At 40.5% G+C, this 20,957-nt stretch overlaps 1 protein-coding gene across 17 annotated transcripts in view; it reads right to left on the bottom strand.

Moving 5' to 3' along the window:
• Positions 1-2,465: 2,465 nt before the first annotated feature.
• Positions 2,466-20,957, bottom strand: part of LOC123516893 — a 103,395-nt gene continuing 84,903 nt past the window's right edge. For all 17 annotated transcript variants that reach the window (XM_045276619.1, XM_045276623.1, XM_045276621.1 and 14 more), the window contains 12 exons: positions 18,159-18,394; positions 17,716-17,841; positions 17,327-17,593; positions 16,239-16,544; positions 11,206-11,981; positions 10,770-11,002; positions 10,224-10,371; positions 9,023-9,157; positions 7,287-7,542; positions 6,049-6,809; positions 5,645-5,941; positions 2,466-3,920 (listed from right to left, as the gene is read on the bottom strand). In XM_045276619.1, the coding sequence (XP_045132554.1) occupies positions 3,468-3,920; positions 5,645-5,941; positions 6,049-6,809; positions 7,287-7,542; positions 9,023-9,157; positions 10,224-10,371; positions 10,770-11,002; positions 11,206-11,981; positions 16,239-16,544; positions 17,327-17,593; positions 17,716-17,841; positions 18,159-18,394 (3,994 nt within the window). In that variant the 3' untranslated portion in view covers positions 2,466-3,467. The remainder of the gene's footprint in view (positions 3,921-5,644; positions 5,942-6,048; positions 6,810-7,286; positions 7,543-9,022; positions 9,158-10,223; positions 10,372-10,769; positions 11,003-11,205; positions 11,982-16,238; positions 16,545-17,326; positions 17,594-17,715; positions 17,842-18,158; positions 18,395-20,957) is intronic.

Below are 20,957 nucleotides of genomic sequence, written 5' to 3'. Positions count from 1 at the left end.
TTAAGAAAATAGTACAGCCTCCTTATTTTATTTTGATAATTTGTAGTAAAAAAATAACACTTGATTGATTTGTTTGAGGCTTATAGATCAGTATTTTCTTTTATTATTATTATCATTTCATCCTTTCTTTGCTGGACAGTTTGCCTTTAGTCACCTGCGCCTTTGTAGACACATTGCCACTGCCGAGAAAAAGAATAGCATCATATTCTTTCTCCTTTATGCTGTGTGTCATATAAACTTTTTTTTTCTTACAGTGCACTTCAATTACGCCATACAAGGAGGGAAAACGTTTACGAATACCTGGTTGGAGAAGCTCGAGGTGCTTGACACATACGCCTTACAAGTAGGTAAGGAATTCTAGAGTTTATTATTTAGAAGGATAGAAGAGTAAATGTAGGAAATAGAGATGGTGGCTGTGTTGTTGTGGTGAAAGTGTCCTGCCGGCAAACCCCCTGCGGCAAATGAAGGATAGGTGGAGAGATTGCTTGCCCTGTGTCCTGGTAAGGCGGCTCATAGGGAGGAAGACGGTAGGACTTTCTAATCACGGAGGAGCAATGTCCTTGACTCTCCACACACACACACACACACATATAGAAGAAAAGTTGTTGGAGATATTTTTAGCAAGTTGCCAGAAGCCTCAAGGGGAGTTAGATCTAGCAAGGTTTCAGCATGTTCTATTGGAGGTTTTGGTTAGTTGGATAAGAATATCGTCATGGTTTCTGTCAATAATGTGTGTGTGTGTGTGTCACGTGATGTCGTCTATCTGATAGTTTTCATTCTCCATGAACATCCTAAAGGAGATTATTGCCTCACCAGGAAAAACCTTTTCCTCATCCCACCAAACACTAATTTCCTGTTCGTTCATTCCTCTAACTGTCTAACACTTCGTCTATGCCAATATTTCCAACTTCATTCCCTAACTGGTAACGCTGCGCAGGGGTTTCATCCGTCGGTGTATGGAATGTGCTTCCACACTTGTTCCGCTCTTTTAGATAGGGTGGAATAAATTTTTTTTCATCAACTTTGTCTTCAGTCTCTCTTTCTCTGCAATGAAAAGTCAAATGCATTTAAAAACTAATACTGCGATAGACAAATCATTCGTTATATTCGTGGGGCAAGGTAATGCAAGGCCACAACTCGCCTCCCTACCCTTGTAATGTTGTGAATCGCCATGAAGTGTGTTTTCCTCGGCAGATGGACAGGACAGGTTGGCCAGGCTCTCTTTTCAGGAGTTTCTGTAATAAAGACCAACAAGAAATACACCTGTTGGTTTTCACAGATTGGGACGCATTTTTACCTTGATTTTTGGGTATGATTAGCCGATTCTATTTGCATTAAGAAGGGTCTATGGAAGTCAGATGATTAATGGCCGGATTCTTCACTATTTTAATCCCAACAAAAGTTCCTGAAGTTGTATAAAATCATCAAATAGTAACCAGAATGAATAAGAAAACACGTCATGGTACTGAAGGGATTAAGGGAGTCAGCTGGTTGGGAGGAAGGATGGTGGGGATAGAAAATCTTACGTAAATCTTGTATTGGGTCAGAAGTTCAGCGTTAAGATGGACAATGATGCAAAGACGATGCGTGGTTTTCTTAATAGATAATGCAATACCGTAACCATGACAAACGCTGAAATGCAACACCATGACATAAATGTTGAAATGTCACGTAAATATAAAGGACGTTTGGTATTTCACGGTCCAGTCAGGTTGGTGTCACCAGTGTCAGGTACAACTCCTGCTTGCGTCCTCCTTCCTTATTCTTTCTTTTTTTATGTTTGTGCTGGGTGGGGAGAAGGTAGAAGAATGGGGGAGGGAAGGAGGAACAAGGAGGGAATGTGGAGGGAAAGAGGGCAGGTCTATGATACACATCAGAGGCAGCTTAGCTTTAGCCAATGACCTCCATAAAACAAAAAAAAAAAAAAAAAAAAAAAAGAGGCAGATGTCACTAATAAATTATGAGAAGGAAAACTGCTTTAAGTACAGCCAACTGTACCTGATTCACCCAGTAGTTTACATACAGACCGTCTCCTTGCAGATTGAGACAAGGCACTAACTGGGCTCTCATAATCACCTCCATAAGTCTCCAGATTATAATCACTTGCACAGCATACCTGGTCAAGACTTACCAGTATGGCATTCGTGTGGAAATAAATTAAAGCATAGATGCCATTCATTATTGTATGCAAGTGTGTCTCATTTCAAGCGGTTCTCGATCCTCTTTTGATAAATTTTGCCACATGTCTCCCTCTGAATGGCCATTTCTACACCTATAAAAACTCATCTTGTTTTGCAATGAAGGAATCCCAGTGCATGAAACAGCTACTGGGTAACACTTTGCACTTAGGGATGTTCCTTTCAACCTTGCCTTCAATAGCAATAGTCAAGGAGTGTGGCTCCTTTAATGTATGTTAAGGATTGTCATAAATTATGGTTATTAGGCTGATAACAGCAAAACAAAAATTCTGGTTAATTTTATTTGTTTTATAACATATAAAAAAGAGGGAGGGACTAGAAAAATTAATGAAAGAAATGAAGGACAGACATTGAATCTTTATATGCAAATATAATATTTCATCTCCATCATATATGATTTGTCTTTGTAAAATGTACAAAATTCTCTAAGGTAATTTCCAAGATTTATACAAAATAAGTACATAATCCTACATACTTACTAAGTTACTTTTTTTTGTACCTCAATAAAATACATGATAATGTCACTATCTACATTTCTTTGGATCACTAAATATTTGCAAGATAATATGCAAGGGTTGCATTTCATCCAAGTACATGAGAAATTCTGCATGAATGATGGATGGCACTCTTACAATCAACCTCTGGCAGCTCAAAACAGTGCAGCCGACTGACAACCTTGCAACAAACTGTTTTGTGTGTGTGTGTGTGTGTGTGTGAGAGAGAGAGAGAGAGAGAGAGAGAGAGAGAGAGAGAGAGAGAGAGAGAGAGAGAGAGAGAGAGAGAGAGAGAGAGAGAGAGAGAGAGAGAGAGAGAGAGAGAGAGAGAGAGAGAGAGAGAGAGAGAGAGAGAGAGAGAGGCCACCATTGCTGCACACATTTTACAAGGCAGTAAAAAGCACCATTTTTATATTCAATATTTACATATGTATAAACGTATACCTACATTAATGCTGAAATTTATAAGGCTTTGTTTTTTTGACTTGAGAACACTAGCAATCACACCACGCTGTCAAAGTAGAGACTGTTTTACGTGAAAGCTGCTTGTGACACTGGTTCTTCTCACTTGCATGAATTTATGCTACAAAAAATTGATGAATACTAGCTTTGATATAAAAATTGATGAATAGTAGTAGCTTTGATAAAACAAATATTTTCCTTAAAAGAAAAAAGCATTTTGTAAATAGTCTGAGATTATGAAGTGTAAGGTCACTTGTCACCAATGCCACCAAACTTTTTTTAATAAGTATTATCAGCGAGATCAACTTTTGTCTTAAAAATGTCGTAAACCATGAACTCTGAACCTGTAAAGGCATGTGTACTGCAAATTACCATGATTACTGTTGATTTTCAACTCAATCAATGGGAAGTATTCAGAATTTGTTTCTTTTTTAGCAAAATATTGGAAAGGATCTCCATTTTGATCATATTCATAATTGCCAAGTAGAACACCTTCATCATTTTCAGAATGTAGCCCCCAAACTTCAAATTCTCTGGGAGCAGAATCAATTTCTCCAGAGGGCGACAATGATTTAGGTATATGTTCAATGGTAAATCCAGTTGGCAAGACACTACCAGCCAGTTTGATAACTATGTACCCTTGAGAACCCTTGAAAGCCCAGCACTGTCCGGGCATCCTCTCAGGCTGGATGATGATACGAGGGTTGTTGTTGGTGGGATACCGGAACAGTGGCACTCCTAAGATGCTCAACTCAGCTAGGTGGACCTGCAATGAAAGCATGTCAAGCTCAATGTACTCTTTAGCTAAACAATGACAAAAAGTGGTTGTTCAATAAAAACAGGTCAAAATAAAGAGGTTCAGTAACATCTATAAGAACTTAAATACTGAACATGTCTATATGAAGATAGTGTATGAGGAACATGTGCAGTATGAACAACTACATTCAGAGAAATAAGGAATTTGGGAAGAAAATTGGTGGTTCAAGAGTTGGTAGATGAAGCAGAGCAGGGAGTGTTTTGATAGTTTAGACAAGTAAATATGATAAATGAAGAGCTTTTCATGAAGATTTCAGAGATGTACATACATACACTTAAGAGTAGGACTACAAATAGGTTTGAATTTTAAGGAAGAATGAGATGCAGGAGAAAGTCTGGAGCAAGGAAGAACAGTTGTATACTATAGAAGAAATGGAGACTTTCATGAGATATCACCACTTGACAAATCTAAATGCAGGCAGGAAGACAAACCTATTATGTGTGGTACAGGACAAACTAGTTCAACTGCAGACTAGCATCCAAGTGTGTGTGTGTGTGTGTGTGTGTGTGTGTGTGTGTGTGTGTGTGTGTGTGTGTGTGTGTGTGTGAAGAAATGGAGACTTTCATGAGATATCACCACTTGACAAATCTAAATGCAGGCAGGAAGACAAACCTATTATGTGTGGTACAGGACAAACTAGTTCAACTGCAGACTAGCATCCGTGTGTGTGTGTGTGTGTGTGTGTGTGTGTGTGTGTGTGTGTGTGTGTGTGTGTGTGTGTGTGTGTGTGTGTGTGTGTGTGTGTGTGTGTGTGTGTGTGTGTGTGTGTGTGTGTGTGTGTGTGTGGGTGTGTGTGCGTGTGTGTGTGTGTGTGGGGGGGGTGCGTGCGTGCATGTGTGTGTTTTTAATACCATGTGGGCTTTTCACAAGAATTTATAGGCTAAAGGGGATACTTTTTGAGGTACCTCCTATCTCAAAGCCTACCCGCTAGGAAACCATTGCCCCGAGTGAGGAAGCCCAACTTACACTCGGAACATTGCCCCAATTGAGAAAGCCCAACCTACACTCAGACCATAGACAGGAGACCCCTCAGACCCCAAAGCATGCATGGTTCCACTGTACTGCGGCAGCCCCCAAGTTTGGGCTTGTTTTCTGTGTTCAACTACTCCATTGGTAGGGGGCTGTGAGTGACTGTGGTTTGTAAACACACTGTGGGGGGACATACTGTGGGTCCTGCGGGTCAGAGAGAGAGAGAGAGATCCCTTATCCCTATCCTGTCCAACCCGTCTGATAATGCAAGAGTTAACCAGTACTCTCAATCATTCAGCCCTTTCTCTGGTACATTCTAGAACTCCCTGCCTTCTTTTGTATTTCTGCCTTTCTATGACTTGAACTCTTAAATTTAAAAGTTCAAGTCTACTTTGGGGCAACTCTTTTGATCCTGTTCAAGGTCTGGCAGCTCAGTGGGCTTTTTTTATAATTTCTCTTGTTGCCCTTAGCTGGTTAAAAAAAAAATACATAATAATTTAGATGAGAGGTATACAGCACAAATAAATTAAGTTTGAGAATGACTAGTTGCAGCAAGATGGTGAGAAACTAAAAGAATTAAAAAAACACTGGCATAAGAACAAGTTAAATCATTGTGCACATAGACACAACATCCAGCTTTGCAGCTAAAGTGAAATTAGAGAAAGTAGGAGGGAACTTACTTAAGTGAACAGCATGTTTCTTACCTGATAACTTTCTGTACAACGTGTTGAGATGATATTTCCACCTGCACTTTCCAAAGCATGATCCACCATACCAGTCTTATCAGCATCATATTTCAGCAGGGCTTCTTTTACAATGCGAATCACTGCAGATTCATTAAGTCCACCCAACATGGGCATAGACACCGGAGCAAACAGATTGGAACCATTGTTTCCGTTATTTGACACATTGACGGTAGCCGAGAGTGTGGCACCACTGCTACTGCTGCTCATATCCGAGTGTGTTCCGGAGACCACCACCACGCCATCACCACTCCTTACCTGGAACAGAAAATGGTTAGCTTACTTCCAAGTTTTCTTCTTTCCAAAGTCTGTTTTTTGTGCATTATGTTCTGTGATTAATCATGTGATTGTTACTACAATCTTACCTCATCATGTGTATCACTAGTTCTGCTAAGCTTAGCATCTACAACAGCCTCAGAAATTTTGGCAGCAACAGTCTCATTCACAGCTGTTGACACAGCAGATGGTAGGGCAGAGGCTATCGCTTCAGAAACTGCCACTGTCATTGCTCCTTGTACTTCCTGAGCCACAGCCTCCTGGACAGCAACATTTACAGTGTTTGGTAAGGCCCCTTCTACTGCTTGAGGTACTGCTTCTGCAACTGCACTGCTTACAACAATTGGCACAGCTGCATCAACAGCTTCAGGAACTGCCTTAGCAACAGCCTCTGGAACAGCAGCATCAACTGCTGCATTGACTGCCGTTTCAACGGCACCCTCCACAGCAACCTGCACAACACTCGGAATTGCTGTTGAAACAGCCTTAGGAACGGCATCAGCAACAGCTTCAGATACTGCACTTCCTACAGCTTCTGGAACAGCAGATGCCACATGCTTTGGTACAGCCTTCTCAATTGCAATATTTACACTGTTCGCCAGTTGCTGCTTAGATGACTGAAGTTGTTGCTCAACCTGCTCAGACACCTGTTTACCCAGCACAGCAGCAGCTGCCTGCATCTGGCTGTTCACCTCCTGGGACACTTGGTGACTGGAAGCTTCAACATGACCTTCATGCTGTTTCTGGATCTCAGTACGGAGCTTCTCAAGAACAGTGTTCATGATTATCTGTGTACTCTGAGCAATTGCTGCATTGCTGGCAGCCATGGTGGATTCTTTCATTTTATTATCTGGAAAGATTAATGATAAAATCAACAAACTGTATAGCTATAATAAACATTAATTTTAAAAATGTTTACACAGTGGGATCAGTCAAAATAATTGACACTGAAACATGCTTCTTCCATGACAAACAGAACCAAAGCCAGTAGACTAGAATCTTTATAATCACATTTAACCAAATCCTAGATATTAGAAAACTTTATATATCTTAATTCACTTGACATTATGGTAATATCTGACTTAGAGGCAAATTTGATCAACAAAGTTGGTTTTAGAAGAATTTCAGAATTATTGATGACTGACAAGGGAATAAATGGATGAGAGGAAGGAAATTAAGCAGCTGTGTTGATTTTTACTTAAGCTTAACTCAAGGAAAATTCATGAAGTATAAGGTAAACCAACAATTTCCTGCACAAACTCCAGGTATACAAACTATAAAGTTGGCAAGGTGCTAGATTTACTTGTGTGGAATATAAAATAGTTACCTTCCATGCTTTTCTTCTGCAAGGATGATGTTAGGATGTTGAGTCTAGTTTCCAGTTCCTCCTTGGCCACAAAGTAGCTTTTAAGCCAGGCAGCCATATCAGCCACATTCCAGGAGTCCCCAGCAGTGCCTTGCCCAGAGGAGAAGCCTAAGATATCCCCTAACAGGGTAGTCACATGCCTCTCAACATCTGCCAATGTCACACTTGCATTCTTGCAGCAACTCTTCACCTCTGATACCAAGCTTGTGTGGTTATTCTGTTGGGAAAGGGAAAGGATACGATATGATCAAAGATATTACATTTGCAACTACACAAGAAATTTCTTACATGAGCACTTTCAATTTCAAAAAGAGGGAGCACCCCAGGGTGTTTCATTTAATTATAGGAAAAGTAATAACCATCCACAATTCTAATGAATCAATAAAGAATGCAAGAGACATGGTGGTTAATGTGGCTATACAGTGAATGTTTTGCCAATGCAATGGAGAATCTCACTAAAGATGGGTTCACATGTGCCAATTTGCAAATGAAATTGCAAGTCGCTACAAGTATCGATTAAGCCCTTCTAGTTTGGAAATGTCACACATAGCGACTGGAAAGTATTGACTAGTTGGCGCCTTGGTGGGAAGTGAATGTAAACAAACAGCTACCCCCAAAGATGTCTCTCTCCAGTGATGATGCTGAAGCGATGGTTGCTCTTCTTTTGGCGTAGCGGAAGAGTCAACAGAAAATGCCTGGATACATCCCTGGCTAAATAGAAGAAAAGAAATAAGTATCTACCACACACTAATCTTAAAAAGACTAAGCACAATTGTGATCAAATTAAATCTGACAAGTCTTCAATCCTCACCTCCAACAACACCCTGCATTGAGGGAAACAATTCTTGGAGAGTGGCAGCTATTTCGTTAACAACGATTTGCACAAGCTTTTTTTTTTTTTTTACTGTATAATTCATTTCCAAGGCCCCAGATGTGTTGTTCTTTTCCCTCATCAACTCTAAAATCATCTTTTCTACATCAACACCATATTTTCAAAGCTTACTCTGTGACGTCACAATGTAAATAGAGCTGCAAATCGACAGAACAAGACCAACATGTTGTTCCTGTTTTGCAATTGGTTTCTCCAGTTGCTAGGCACTGATATTCAGTTGGAAGCTCAACCGACTTCTAATTTCAGTTGCAGATTGGCACATGTGCCTTAACAGTAACAAGTTTTAAAAATATCATCAATATGTCTTGGATAAAAGTGGATAAAAGCTTGTGAATAATATTTTTAGCAGTGGTTGAAGGGCAGGAAGGATAACAGTAGTAAACTCCCAGTTTTTTTACGGTTCAGTCATTTGTGGTTTGCTTTTACACATTTTGTTATTGAAACCTAGTTCTTCAAAACACAAAATCTCACTATTGCAGAAAGATAACCAGTTCATAAGATACAAACTAAATTGTTGCATGGGTCGAGTAAATACCATGATGTATTGATAGGTGGCACACATTTGACAGGAGCCTTACCAATCCAAGCACTATTTGTATTTCTACTGCCTCTGACTGGCTGCTGAAGACCGACCTTCAAAGGATGGAGCAGGACCACACTGCCGCCCTACAGGCCTGAACTTCCCAGCTCTGATAACTCAACCACAAAAAACTGGGAGTTTATTGTATATACTTTTTAATGGCTAAATAATATTCTATATGTTTTAAATAGATACAACAAAGATACCCCAGGAATGGTAACACACCTCCAATTCCCGCAGCTGTAGAGCAAGTTTGTCGATCTGGTTATGGAGCGCTTCCAAATGGTGGTGGTGGTGATGGTTCTGATCCTCTTGGCTGGCCTTCATGGAGTCCTGCAGCCTTGCCACCTCTGCTCTAAGCTGTACATAATTAAAGGGGAAATAAACTTTCAGATGCTTAAGAAGCTTTTGATACAAGACTATGAAATGAAACAACACATATCATGATATTGGTAATCATGGTCCTCACACAGAATTTAGTACAGCAACTTAATCAAGAGAGATCTTTCCCATATACAGAAGAATATATGATAACAAACTGGACATTATAATGTATAACTGCAGTAATGCACTGAAATCTTTGTAAATATTTAATCACAATAACAAACCAAAACTGACAATGCCTATCCTTTCCTCCGTCCTATCTCAAATCTCCCTCCCTGGCACCTCCCCTTTCATGATCACTCATTTTTGCTTCATCTCTTCTCACTTTGATATTCTCAATCAGTTTCCTATTTAACAATCCTTATGATTCTTCTTACTGAGAGAGAGAGAGAGAGAGAGAGAGAGAGAGAGAGAGAGAGAGAGAGAGAGAGAGAGAGAGAGAGAGAGAGAGAGAGAGAGAGAGAGAGAGAGAGAGATGGGGGGGGGGGGTAGTTGACTGTATATGTATGACATGGCATACTTGTATTCTTTGTCCTCCTTAATATGCTACACAAAGCTGATGCCAGACTAGAGTCTGTCTACTCTAGATTGGTCACTGGGTGTCTGTCTGAGGAAATGGACAATTGGGTTACTGTTCAAAATATATTGTAGCTTATTGATGATGAATACAATTAATTTTATGTGTACAATACTTGTTTGTGTTCATCAACATGAGTATAATACTTGTTTTGTGTTGATCAACACAATTATCACAAGAATATACTACCGTTTTCCTCAAGATACAACAACAACAGGCATTTTTACCCCAGACCAAGACCCAGCGGCCAGTTTAGAATAGACAGACTGTAGGGGTTCTCCAGTTCTGAAGGTAGCAATGGGGATTCAGATTGGCCACTAGTGGTTAGCAAGAACCTTCTCTATACATCCTCACAAACTTCACTTTCCTGGTAGAACCTTCACTTTCTGTATTCAGAATTACCTGCCTCTTAAATTTTCTATAGATAGATTTGTAAGTAAAACCATTTAGTATGTTATCTCTTACCAGTCCAACTTGTTTAAGAAAATCCTGCTGTTGCTCATTAACCGACAACATGTGCGTCTTTGTGTCCAATGCTGCAGCCTTCGTGTGACTCTCCCACAGTGCTGCAGTTTCAGCTTTGTGTTCCTTCAGTTTCCCTTCCACTAGAGACCTGCATGTAACAGCTGAATTAGTATATATGTGTGTATAAATATAATATATTATATATTTATTTTCAAACAATGATTTTGATTTATTACTATTCCAACTATAAATATGATGCTCGCTACTTCATGTAAGACAGCACTATCAGTATACTTAACCTTTTACAATCACAGAGGAGACTGACTACTTTCTATTATTGATTTAGTTTTACATAATGTTAAAACTGGTAAAACAATGAACAACTTGTTCACTAGTGAATACAGTAAATTCATTCTATGAGTGCTAGAATCTATAACCAGGACAACAGCCTAGACAATTAGTATATAGCTATAAGGCTTTAGAACATCTAAGTATTGTGCATTTCCCAAGGAATTGCTTGTATTCACTGTGCTCCTATCCACTTACTTTACAAGATTTATTTCTTCAGTTGTTGCCTGGTTTTTGGCAGTGTTCTGTGAGGAGACGGTAGTGATGAGTCCTCTCAACTCTGTGCTCTCCAGTACTCTGCTCACAATATCCTCAACTGATATTCCATCAATACCAACTTTTGGATCATCAACAGGTGTTAAGTGGGTTTCCAGTAAAGTGTTGTGATCAGTTTTTGAAGATTCTGAGGTTTTGGAAAATGGCAGAAGTACCTGTTAAGAGTAAAAAAGACAAATACATTTCAGAAATCATAACAAGAACTATGAATAACATTTCAAAATATATCAGCTGATTACATTTATCAATTTATGAGTTACATGCAAGTGATTTAAGTACATCCATATGTCCAGAAGACTTATGAGTGACTAGTTTAACAATTTATTGTCTACTGCAGGCCAAAATAATTATTACCCACCAGTTTGGAAGCACCAGCTACTGTAGAGAACACTTCCACAACTACAGATGTCCCTGTTGTAGCAGCTGATGACAAAAATCCAGTGGTGCCAGTAAAAATGTAGACTAGTAGAGTCCAGAGTCCTGATACCATGAGGCACACCAGAGACCACAGAAAGCCCAGGAACCATAGTATAGATGACAAACCAGCTGTGAGAGCATCAGCCAGAGAGATCACCAGCCATAGCCACCCATCCCAAATCCATGTTTGTGTTTTCTGAGCAGCTTCTGACACACTTGTGTATACTTGTGACACCCAGCTGAGCGAAGTTGCACTTGATACCCAAGCAGAGGCACTCCATGACTGAGCTTCATTTCCTGCTCCTTCTTCAGACCCATTGATGGGCAAAAGGAATCCAAACACATAAGAGAAAGATGAAGAGAAGAAACTTGCTACTGCTAAGCCCATGATTTGAAGGAGTTCCAGTATGAGGTAGATAGTCTGCAGTATGTATGCCAAGCCAGAGTGTGCCGCAGACCCAAGCCACACGGCCATGCTTGTGATTGCATTCCACAATGCAGAGAAACTGGCTGAGGACACAGACACGACCCAGCCCACCAGGCCAAGAATTGCTTCCCATGCCAGGATAGGACCATAATAGATGCCATTAATCACCAGGTTAGAAATATCAGATGCTGAGGTCAAGATATAGGACAGGAAGGAAGGTCCATCAGTAGTCTGTGTGGGGTCAGCTGAGTCATCTGTCTTGGCACCAGACTGCAACAGCCACCAGGATGCTGTTAGTGAAGAAAATTTACATTAGCTTATCATTCTTCTGATAACATGAAAGTATACAAGTTTAGTATAAATGTAAGAGTAGGATAAAAGGATATTAACACTAATATTACCAAAATATTAATTACTGTGGTTAATAGTAAGTCAAAGTGATTGTCCTTCCTCTTCGAGTGCAGGCATTTTCCCACCACTTAGAATCATGTTATCAGAGGAATATCTAAAAAGCATTATATGTCCTACTGCCTACCATGGATTTGGCACTATTTTAAAATGATTTATGGATTTCTTTAAAGTAAGATTACTGACTAACTTAGAATTAACAATTTCTTAATTACTACAGTATGGGTGAAGCTACTTCATGCAGTGTTAATTCATGCACATACTAAAACTAAGACAATTTTCTACACAAACTAATATTTGAGAGGTTTGCAAGTATTTACAAGTACCAGTCAATCCAGCTGGATTCTCATTGATCTACAGTTTTACATATGAAGACCACCAGCAAGTTCCTTGCCATCACACTGACCTGCTACTAATGTATCAGGGCAAAAGAACACAAACAAATAGGAAAATGTATGTGCATGTAATGCACACATCTCTGCACACATGCAAGTATTGACAAGCCCAAAGTAATGTGTAAAAAGCAGTGATGGTAATGTTCTAAAGTTTGAAAGTTTAAAAAGCAGTACAGAGAACAGGAGAGTTTGATATATTGTCACAAGAGGTCATTCTCAAGGACAGAAAGACTGCTGCCAATTTCAGATTATTGGCTCACACCACTTTGCTCACGGTTGTCTTGTGGGGAGTGGTAACCTGAAAATTATAACTTTTTAATGGTCAAATTAATCAGCGGACAAAACAACAAATCTGTCACATTAAAAACCCATACGACCATTTGCCAATTACTCAACAATCACCACAACAAGTACAACACATGTGAAACAGACACAAAATAAAAGAAAACACTTATGTGAAAAGTTAGGAATTGGATTTTTTTTCTTGCTTTAATAGCAAAACATAATGAAAATCAAAATATCCTCATGTGAATGGATAAAATTGAATCTGAAGACGGATATCACCTTACAGAAAAAATAATTCAACTTGTTACATGCAAGATAAAATACAAAGGAAGGTGAGGTCAGAAGTCGATTAAGTTCTGTAACTCCAAATACAAGTAAAGACTTTGATAGTATCAAAGAGGGAAAGGCCAAAGAAAAAAAAGTGCTATAATGCAATTAATCTTCAGAATATATCACTATGAGTATTTTTTTTTTTTTTTTTTTTTTTTTTTACATTACAAGGGCACTGGCCAAGGGAAAACAAAGTGTTGGGAAAAAAAAAAATCCCGCTGGTTGCCAGGCCCTGTTAAGAGGAAAGTAGAAAGAGAAAAACAAAAAATCTAAAAGGAGGGTCCAGTTAACGTAAGAGGTGTCTTGACACTCCTCTTTGAAAGAGTTTAAGTCATAGGCAGGTGGAAATACAGACACAGGTAGAGAGTTCCAGAGTTTACCAGTGTAGGGAATGAAGGAGTGAAGATACTGGTTAACTCTTGCATTAGGAAGATGGACAGAATAGGGATGAGAAGAAGTAGAGAGTCTTGTGCAGCGAGGCCGCAGGAGGGGAAGGCATGCAGTTAGCAAGTTCAGAAGAGCAGACAGCATGAAAACAGCGGTAGAAGACAGATAAAGATGCAACATTGCGGCGGTGACTTAAAGAATCAAGACAGTCAGTTAGAGGAGAAGAGTTGATAAGACGAAAAGCTTTAGATTCCACCTTGTTTAGTAAAGCTGTGTGTGGATCCCCCAGACATGAGAGCCATACTCCATACACGGGCGGATAAGGCCCTTGTACAGAGCAAGCAGCTGGGAGGGAGAGAAAATGGACGAAGACGCCATAGGACACCTAACTTCTTGGAAGCTGATTTAGCAAGAGTAGAGATGTGAAATTTCCAGTTTAGATTTTTAGTGAAGGATAGACCGAGTGTGTTTAATGTAGAGGAGAGGGAAGTTGAGTGTTATTGAAGAAGAGAGGATAGTTGTCTGGAAGGTTATGTCGAGTAGATAGTTGTAGAAATTGAGTTTTTGAGGCATTGAACAAAACCAGGTTTTCTCTGCCCCAATCAGAAACAAGTGAAAGATCAGAAGTTAGGCGTCCTATAGCATCTCGCCTTGAGTCATTTAATTGTTGTTGGGTTGGGCGTCTGTTGAACGCTGTTGAATAATGCAAGGTGGTATCATCAGCATAGGAGTGGATAGGGCATTGAGTCAGATTTAGGAGATCATTGATGAATAATAGAAAGAGAGTGGGTGATAGGACAGAACCCTGTGGAACACCACTGTTGATAGTTTTAGGGAAGAACAGTGACCGTCTACTACAGCAGCAATAGAACGATCGGAAAGGAAACTGGAGATGAAGGTACAGAGAGAAGGATAGAATCCGTAGGAGGGTAGTTTAGAAATTAAAGATTTGTGCCAGACTCTATCGAAGGCTTTCGATATGTCAAGGCCGACAGCAAAGGTTTCACCGAAGTCCCTAAAAGAGGATGACCAAGATTCAGTTAGGAAAGTAAGAAGATCACCAGTAGATCTGCCTTTACGGAAACCATACTGGCAATCAGAGAGAAGGTTGTGAGCTGATAGATGCCTCATTATCTTCCTATTAAGGATAGACTCAAAGGCTTTAGAAAGGCAGGAAATCAAAGCTATAGGGCGGTAGTTAGAAGGATTGGAGTGGTCACCTTTTTTAGGGACAGGTTGAATGTGAGCAAACTTCCAGCAAGAAGGATAAATAGAAGTAGAGAGACACAGATGAAAGAGTTTGACCAGGCAGTGAGCGAGTTCGGAAGCACAGTTTTTGAGAACAACAGGAGGGACTCCATCCGGACCGTAAGCCTTCCGAGAATCAAGGCCAGAGAGGGCCAGGAAAACGTCTTTATAAAGAATACCAAGATACTCAACACTTATGCCCAGAATCATGCAATACATAAATTCAGAAATTGGTGAAGAGGACATGACAATTATAAAGTGAAAGTAACAGTGAGGCAAGATTGTGTGATCTACAACTGCAGGCTTGAAAGCAAGAACAAAGTTCACAATTTGTCAATAACCAGAAGAAAAGGCAATATTATTAAAATGCTCTTTCCTATTTAAAATTGATCTCATTCAAATATCAAACTGTAATACATGTTGCCAGGTGTTAAATATGATGTTATCCCAGTGTTGGTGGTCATCAGGTGAATACCACATCAAGCCTTACAATTACAAGTAAATGTTTCATCAAATCAGTCCTAGCCAAAACATCCTTGCATACACCCAAAAGCACCATGCTTCAAAAAAGAAAAGTTTGGAACCAGGAAATGTTAAGTGGAACCACTACCTTTAATTGACCAAAAGAAAAAAGACCCAATGCGGATTACTTTCTAATCTTGATTAAACATTCACTGCAGGTACCATAATTCTACAGACACATAAAAAGCAATGCCAATACATTGAAAGTCAAGATGGCTGTGACGTAAAATAAATAGACTGCTATAATGGATGTAATACAAGTTTCTGCAGATTCTCCTGCAGGCAAAAGTACAAGTAGAAATATTTTATACACAAAATATTTTGAGGCCACACTCTACTAACCATGGTCAGGTCAGTGTTTTGGTGGCAATAGTACAGAGGTACACCCAATACCACAAGTACTAAGTTAGTATGGTTCCTCTATAAAGGGTGACCACCGCCAACCAATACAGACTTTAAAATGTCTTTTATTCCTGTATTTATTATTTTTTTCCAGTCTTCTTAAAGACTGGATGGACTGAATAGGTTTGTTGCTGAAGATACTCACAGCAGCATATGACCATAAGTCAGCAGGTAATCTGTGACATTCTACCTAAGATTAGCTTCAAGAGCTTATGTATATCAATGCTTTTCTTGAAGGCCAATTACAGGCATACAACTCCAAAGATCACTTAAAGATAAATATATTCCCAATTGTAATACTACAATAGTTTTAAGATGGCTTTTTATGTCAAAATATGTGACCAGGTAATTGGTAAATTTACTAATAATAATTATCATTTTTTCACACAAATGTGTACTCCTAACTAAGAAAAAAAAAGAGGGTACCTTTCCAGGGAATAAATTTTTAGTTATGTAGCAATGGCTTTAGTCTTTTATAAGCTACACTTCATGCAGAACAAAGATGTATACCGAAAACATGCTTCCTTTCCCCACGTTGTCAGAAATGACTACTTCAAAGCCAACACTCACCAACAAGGAGCAAGAGCATCAACAAAGGAATGAGAGGAATCCAGAGGAGAATGGGTCTTTTCTTCAAGTGGTCCTTGGATGCAGCCAGCAAGCCTGCACCTGCATCCACAACTCGCCGGCTGCTGCTGCTCACACTTGACAGAAAGGAGTACCTAGACAATTTTTCTGAAGATGAGACAGATGTTGAAGTATCTGACTGTTGCGCCAACACTGTTCTCACTGCTATCATGACAACAGAGGTGGTGACATAGGTGGTGATGCGCCTCACAGTGCGCCAGCTCAATATCCTCCAACTTAGGGTGGAATCTGTAGAACAAGCTCAATCAACTTTCTGATATATGTCTTAAAAACATGCATTTTCAAAGAAAGATATCCTTAACATTCAACTTTATTCCTATCATATCTAAACCTAAGGAATATGGCAGTAAGATATATGGAGAATATGAAGTAAGTGCATGCATGAGATCTAACTGAGGTGTCCATCTGGTTGATACTAAACCAAATAAAAGACTTGGGGGGATTAGTTTTGGGGCCACTCAAAGAAGAAAAAGTCTATCAGTGAGACATCTTATTAGTCAGTGTGGCACATCTTATAATTGCAATAATCAACATTTCACGGAAAATTATGAGGAACAATTGCATGAAGAATGAATACAAGAGAGATGTTCATACACAATGTTGTTTTATTGATAACTATCTAGATGTACAATTAGTTCAAAACTGTAAGCAGTACTAATAGATAGCAAAATGAAAGTTAGCCATTTTGGCAGATGCCAATGAAAAACGGTGGGATGAATGGGAAGACCAATCAAACTGAATCCTGAAGATTTAGTGGGATGAAGCACAAAGAGAATAAGTTGGGGAGTCATAGAATGAAGAATATGCATGAATATATTTAATGTAATAGATGCAAGGTCACTATTTGTACACTGCAAGGAAAATCAGACAAAAACTGGAACTGTCTCGAACTTAATAAAAATTCCTGTTAATACTTTTACACACATAATAATATTCTAGTACATACAAGATGGATGAGCTGTAATATTGAACTTCATAATCATAACACAGAAAGAAGGAAATTTCCCTACCATTTTCTGCCTCTTCTTCCTCCTCAACATCTTCTGCTATGGCCCCCTTAGCCAGTGTGTAGCCTCTCCCCGCATCACCACAAACAGATGATCTTGAGTTGCCTCTACTGAACTCTCTGCTAACTGGAGTGGCACTCCTCCTAGCCAAGGGGGTGCCACTCCTGGCTGTGAAGGGGGTGGCTCGCTGAGGCACCGTGGACTCTGTGCCATCGTCCACATCACTGTCCACATCAAGACCTTGGTGCAGTGTCCTGGTTGTGGTGTATGCTGTAGGGGAATCTTGTCTCAGTTATTGATTTCTCATATATTCAATGGTAATTTCCCTCAACTTTCCAGCTTACATTCCCTAAAACTCCACTTTTGCAATATTGCTTTGCTGCAGCACTCACAGGTAACAGTTCTGGTTATGGTGGAGCCGTTTATCCTTGGGCCAAACTCGGTACTGCGGCTCCTGCTGGACCGAGTTCTTCTGGACACTGGTTCCACAACGCCCTCTCCTTCCCCATCACTGGTGTCTGCAGCACATACACAACCAGTAAGTGCAAGTACATACCACACTTTAATACACATATATAGTCTACAGTAGACTAGTTAATTCACAACAACCTTCTGAAGTTGTCAATATCATATCGTTAGATGCATCACACTAAACAGCAACACACCAACACTGTTATTCTGAGTGACCTTAATCCATTAATAATAATAACAAAGAGTAATCTTAAAAACACATCTCAATGTCCAGGCTAGGCTAAGCCAAGTACCAGAGGTGCAGCCACTAGAAGTGCACCACAAGCAGGCCAATGAGGAACTACATGAAGGACAGACAGCCTACCTGAGAGGGCTTCCATGGGGCGGAGTACTGTTCTCGTCCTGAGGTTCAGATGACTACTGTCGTCGGTCTCGTTGGACAAGTCTGATGAGGAGAAGTCTGGTGACTTGGTGTAAGCCATGTTCCCACCCCGGAGTCCCCGCCGGGACATATTGGGGGACCCGATCTTCCGGTCTGGAGTCACACGATCTCGGTAGGTCAGCGAAGTGCTGTACGTGTAGTCTGACTTGGGCTGGTTCCTGGAGGACGGCAAGACGGAATGGTCACAGGGTTAGCCACCAACAACCACCACTACATTACATTTATGATACACACACGCTCTTCTCTATTTCATTGCCACCTACAATATACAATATATCATACAATACAAGTATAGTGTTCTTTCCGGAATCCAAAATAGAATTAAGGCTGGCAGGGGAAGTCTGAACAGTAGTGCTCACCACCTTATAAGCACGCAGTTCAAACTGCGTTTCTTTCCATCATCTATATACTATTGAAAGTTCATTTCCGTGGTGATAAAGTGCCAATAATAATAATAACAAAAATAATGGTCCGTCATCGCCGTCTGCTGGCGTGCACCACCGAAAAACCAAGCATGAAGAGAAAGAAAAGTCATCCGGCGCCACGCCTCCCGCGCATCAAGTTACACAAAGCAGCGGCCAACAATCGTTCCCTGACAGCTGATATCTCGACCAGCTACTGCCGCTGTTCATATGAAAGTAGAACACTGATAGCAGACTGGCTTGAGCCTCGGCCTCAGCTGTCGGAGCTGAAGGAGAACGAGAGGAGTGTGACCAGGGAGTAGTGCTTCAGTATGTGCGTGGTTTCTGCTTCATTTTTATTTTCAGTCCTTAGGAGAAAAAGAAGCTATAGACTATTTCACTTGGTACAATGATTCCTTATCACATATAACGATATAAACTATAAAGCCCAGCCATTATTTACAACACTCACAATGATGCACTTGTTGAATTCTTAGGACGAAATAAAATCAAAGCCGAGTTATGCTGTGGACCGACTCATCTAATCGTGACACTCAAAGGCCAGTAATCCTCTACATAGAAAACACCTTTCATCACCAACATGTATACGAGACAAACCAAAGAACACCACACGAACAGCTGTTAAGAGTGTACGAGTGTGTGTGAGGGGGAAAGGGGGGACGAAGTTTTGTATCCTCGTGTGCGTACATCATCGAAGGTATGAATGCAATACAGTACAGAAGGGTACAATGAGCACTCCACTTTTTTCTTATACCATGTGGGTTTTCAACGGGAATTTATGGGCTAAAGGGAATACTTTTTGGGGTACCTCCTATCTCAAAGCCCACCCGCTAGTTCATCCCATTCCTCCTCCCTCAGGAAGGCACTTGGAAGATGAAGCTGACCACACGGGAATCCATCACCACCACACGTGCTTGGGATGGCTAGGCAAGGTTACAAGTGTTCGGTTACGCCCTTCAGTACTGGAAAGCATTTTTTTTTTTTTATCTCAAGTTTAGGTTGTGATTTTATTATTGCCAAGGATCTATTGTGGTCAAAAGATTAATGGCCACAGTCTTCACTATTTTAATCCCCCACATAAGTTTGTAAAGCTGTATATAATCACCAAATAGTAGGCAAAATGAATATGAAAACGCGTCAAGGTACTGAAGAGGTTAGGTTAAGTTGAGCACGGTTACATAAGTTTCCTTCTTTTGTGTTTACGTGTACAATAAAACAAAACGAAACGAAACTAACCTAACCTAACCTGAACTACAGTTACACCATGAGATCCAACGCAGCATATAGTGTTCTGACAATATGAGCACATCTATAGACCTGACGCTGGCGAAGACGCATACGACTCCCACCATCAAAAACAATGAATGAACACTACGCACCACTATCATTCCTCCATCACACCATCACTTCACATCACAGCTACTATCAGAACACCTACAGCTTCCTCCTAACGCTTCACAATAACCTCCTACTCTACTGAAATGACGTAAGCTTTAACATACGAGGGCTAGGTTGAGTTGGGTTGGAATTAAGCTTGAGAGAGAGAGAGAGAGAGAGAGAGAGAGAGAGAGAGAGAGAGAGAGAGAGAGAGAGAGAGAGAGAGAGAGAGAGAGAGAGAGAGAGAGAGAGAGAGAGAGAGAGATAACGGGAGAGAGAGATCATCATCAATATAACACACACACACACACACACACACACACACACACACACACACACACACACACACACACACACACACACACACACACACACACACACACCATTAATCGAACCAACCACAGATGCTACGGGTTCACAGATACACAAATGCGAGGTCTGATGAGGGTCGCTAATTCTAACATTGAAGCGAAGGAAGGAAGGAAGGAAGGAAGGAAGGAAGGAGGTGAAGGTGGCGGTTGGCGGTGGCGTGGTAAAGGTTAGGAGGGAGTTCGGTGATGGGCAGAAGGGATGAGGGTGAAGGAGCGAGTGGGCGACTGAAACATGAACAAGTGGAAGGGCCGGTAACACAGGTCCAGTGGGGGGAGCCTGCTTCTGTATATACCCAACCTACCACATTCATCAGTTCACCATACGAACACACACACACACACACACACACACACACACACACACACACACACACACACACACACACACACACACACACACCAATGAAATATTTAGTGCATGGTTTGTTTGGTTTATCAGACGATCGATTGCCTTCCTTCACCCTTACATCAAGAGAACATACGGCTGACTGCTCCATAGCCACACACACACACACACACACACACACACACACACACACACACACACACAC

Source organism: Portunus trituberculatus, chromosome 41, assembly GCF_017591435.1.
Source record: "Portunus trituberculatus isolate SZX2019 chromosome 41, ASM1759143v1, whole genome shotgun sequence".
Lineage (NCBI taxonomy): Eukaryota > Metazoa > Arthropoda > Malacostraca > Decapoda > Portunidae > Portunus > Portunus trituberculatus.
This window is presented reverse-complemented; position numbering and strand designations above follow the sequence as displayed.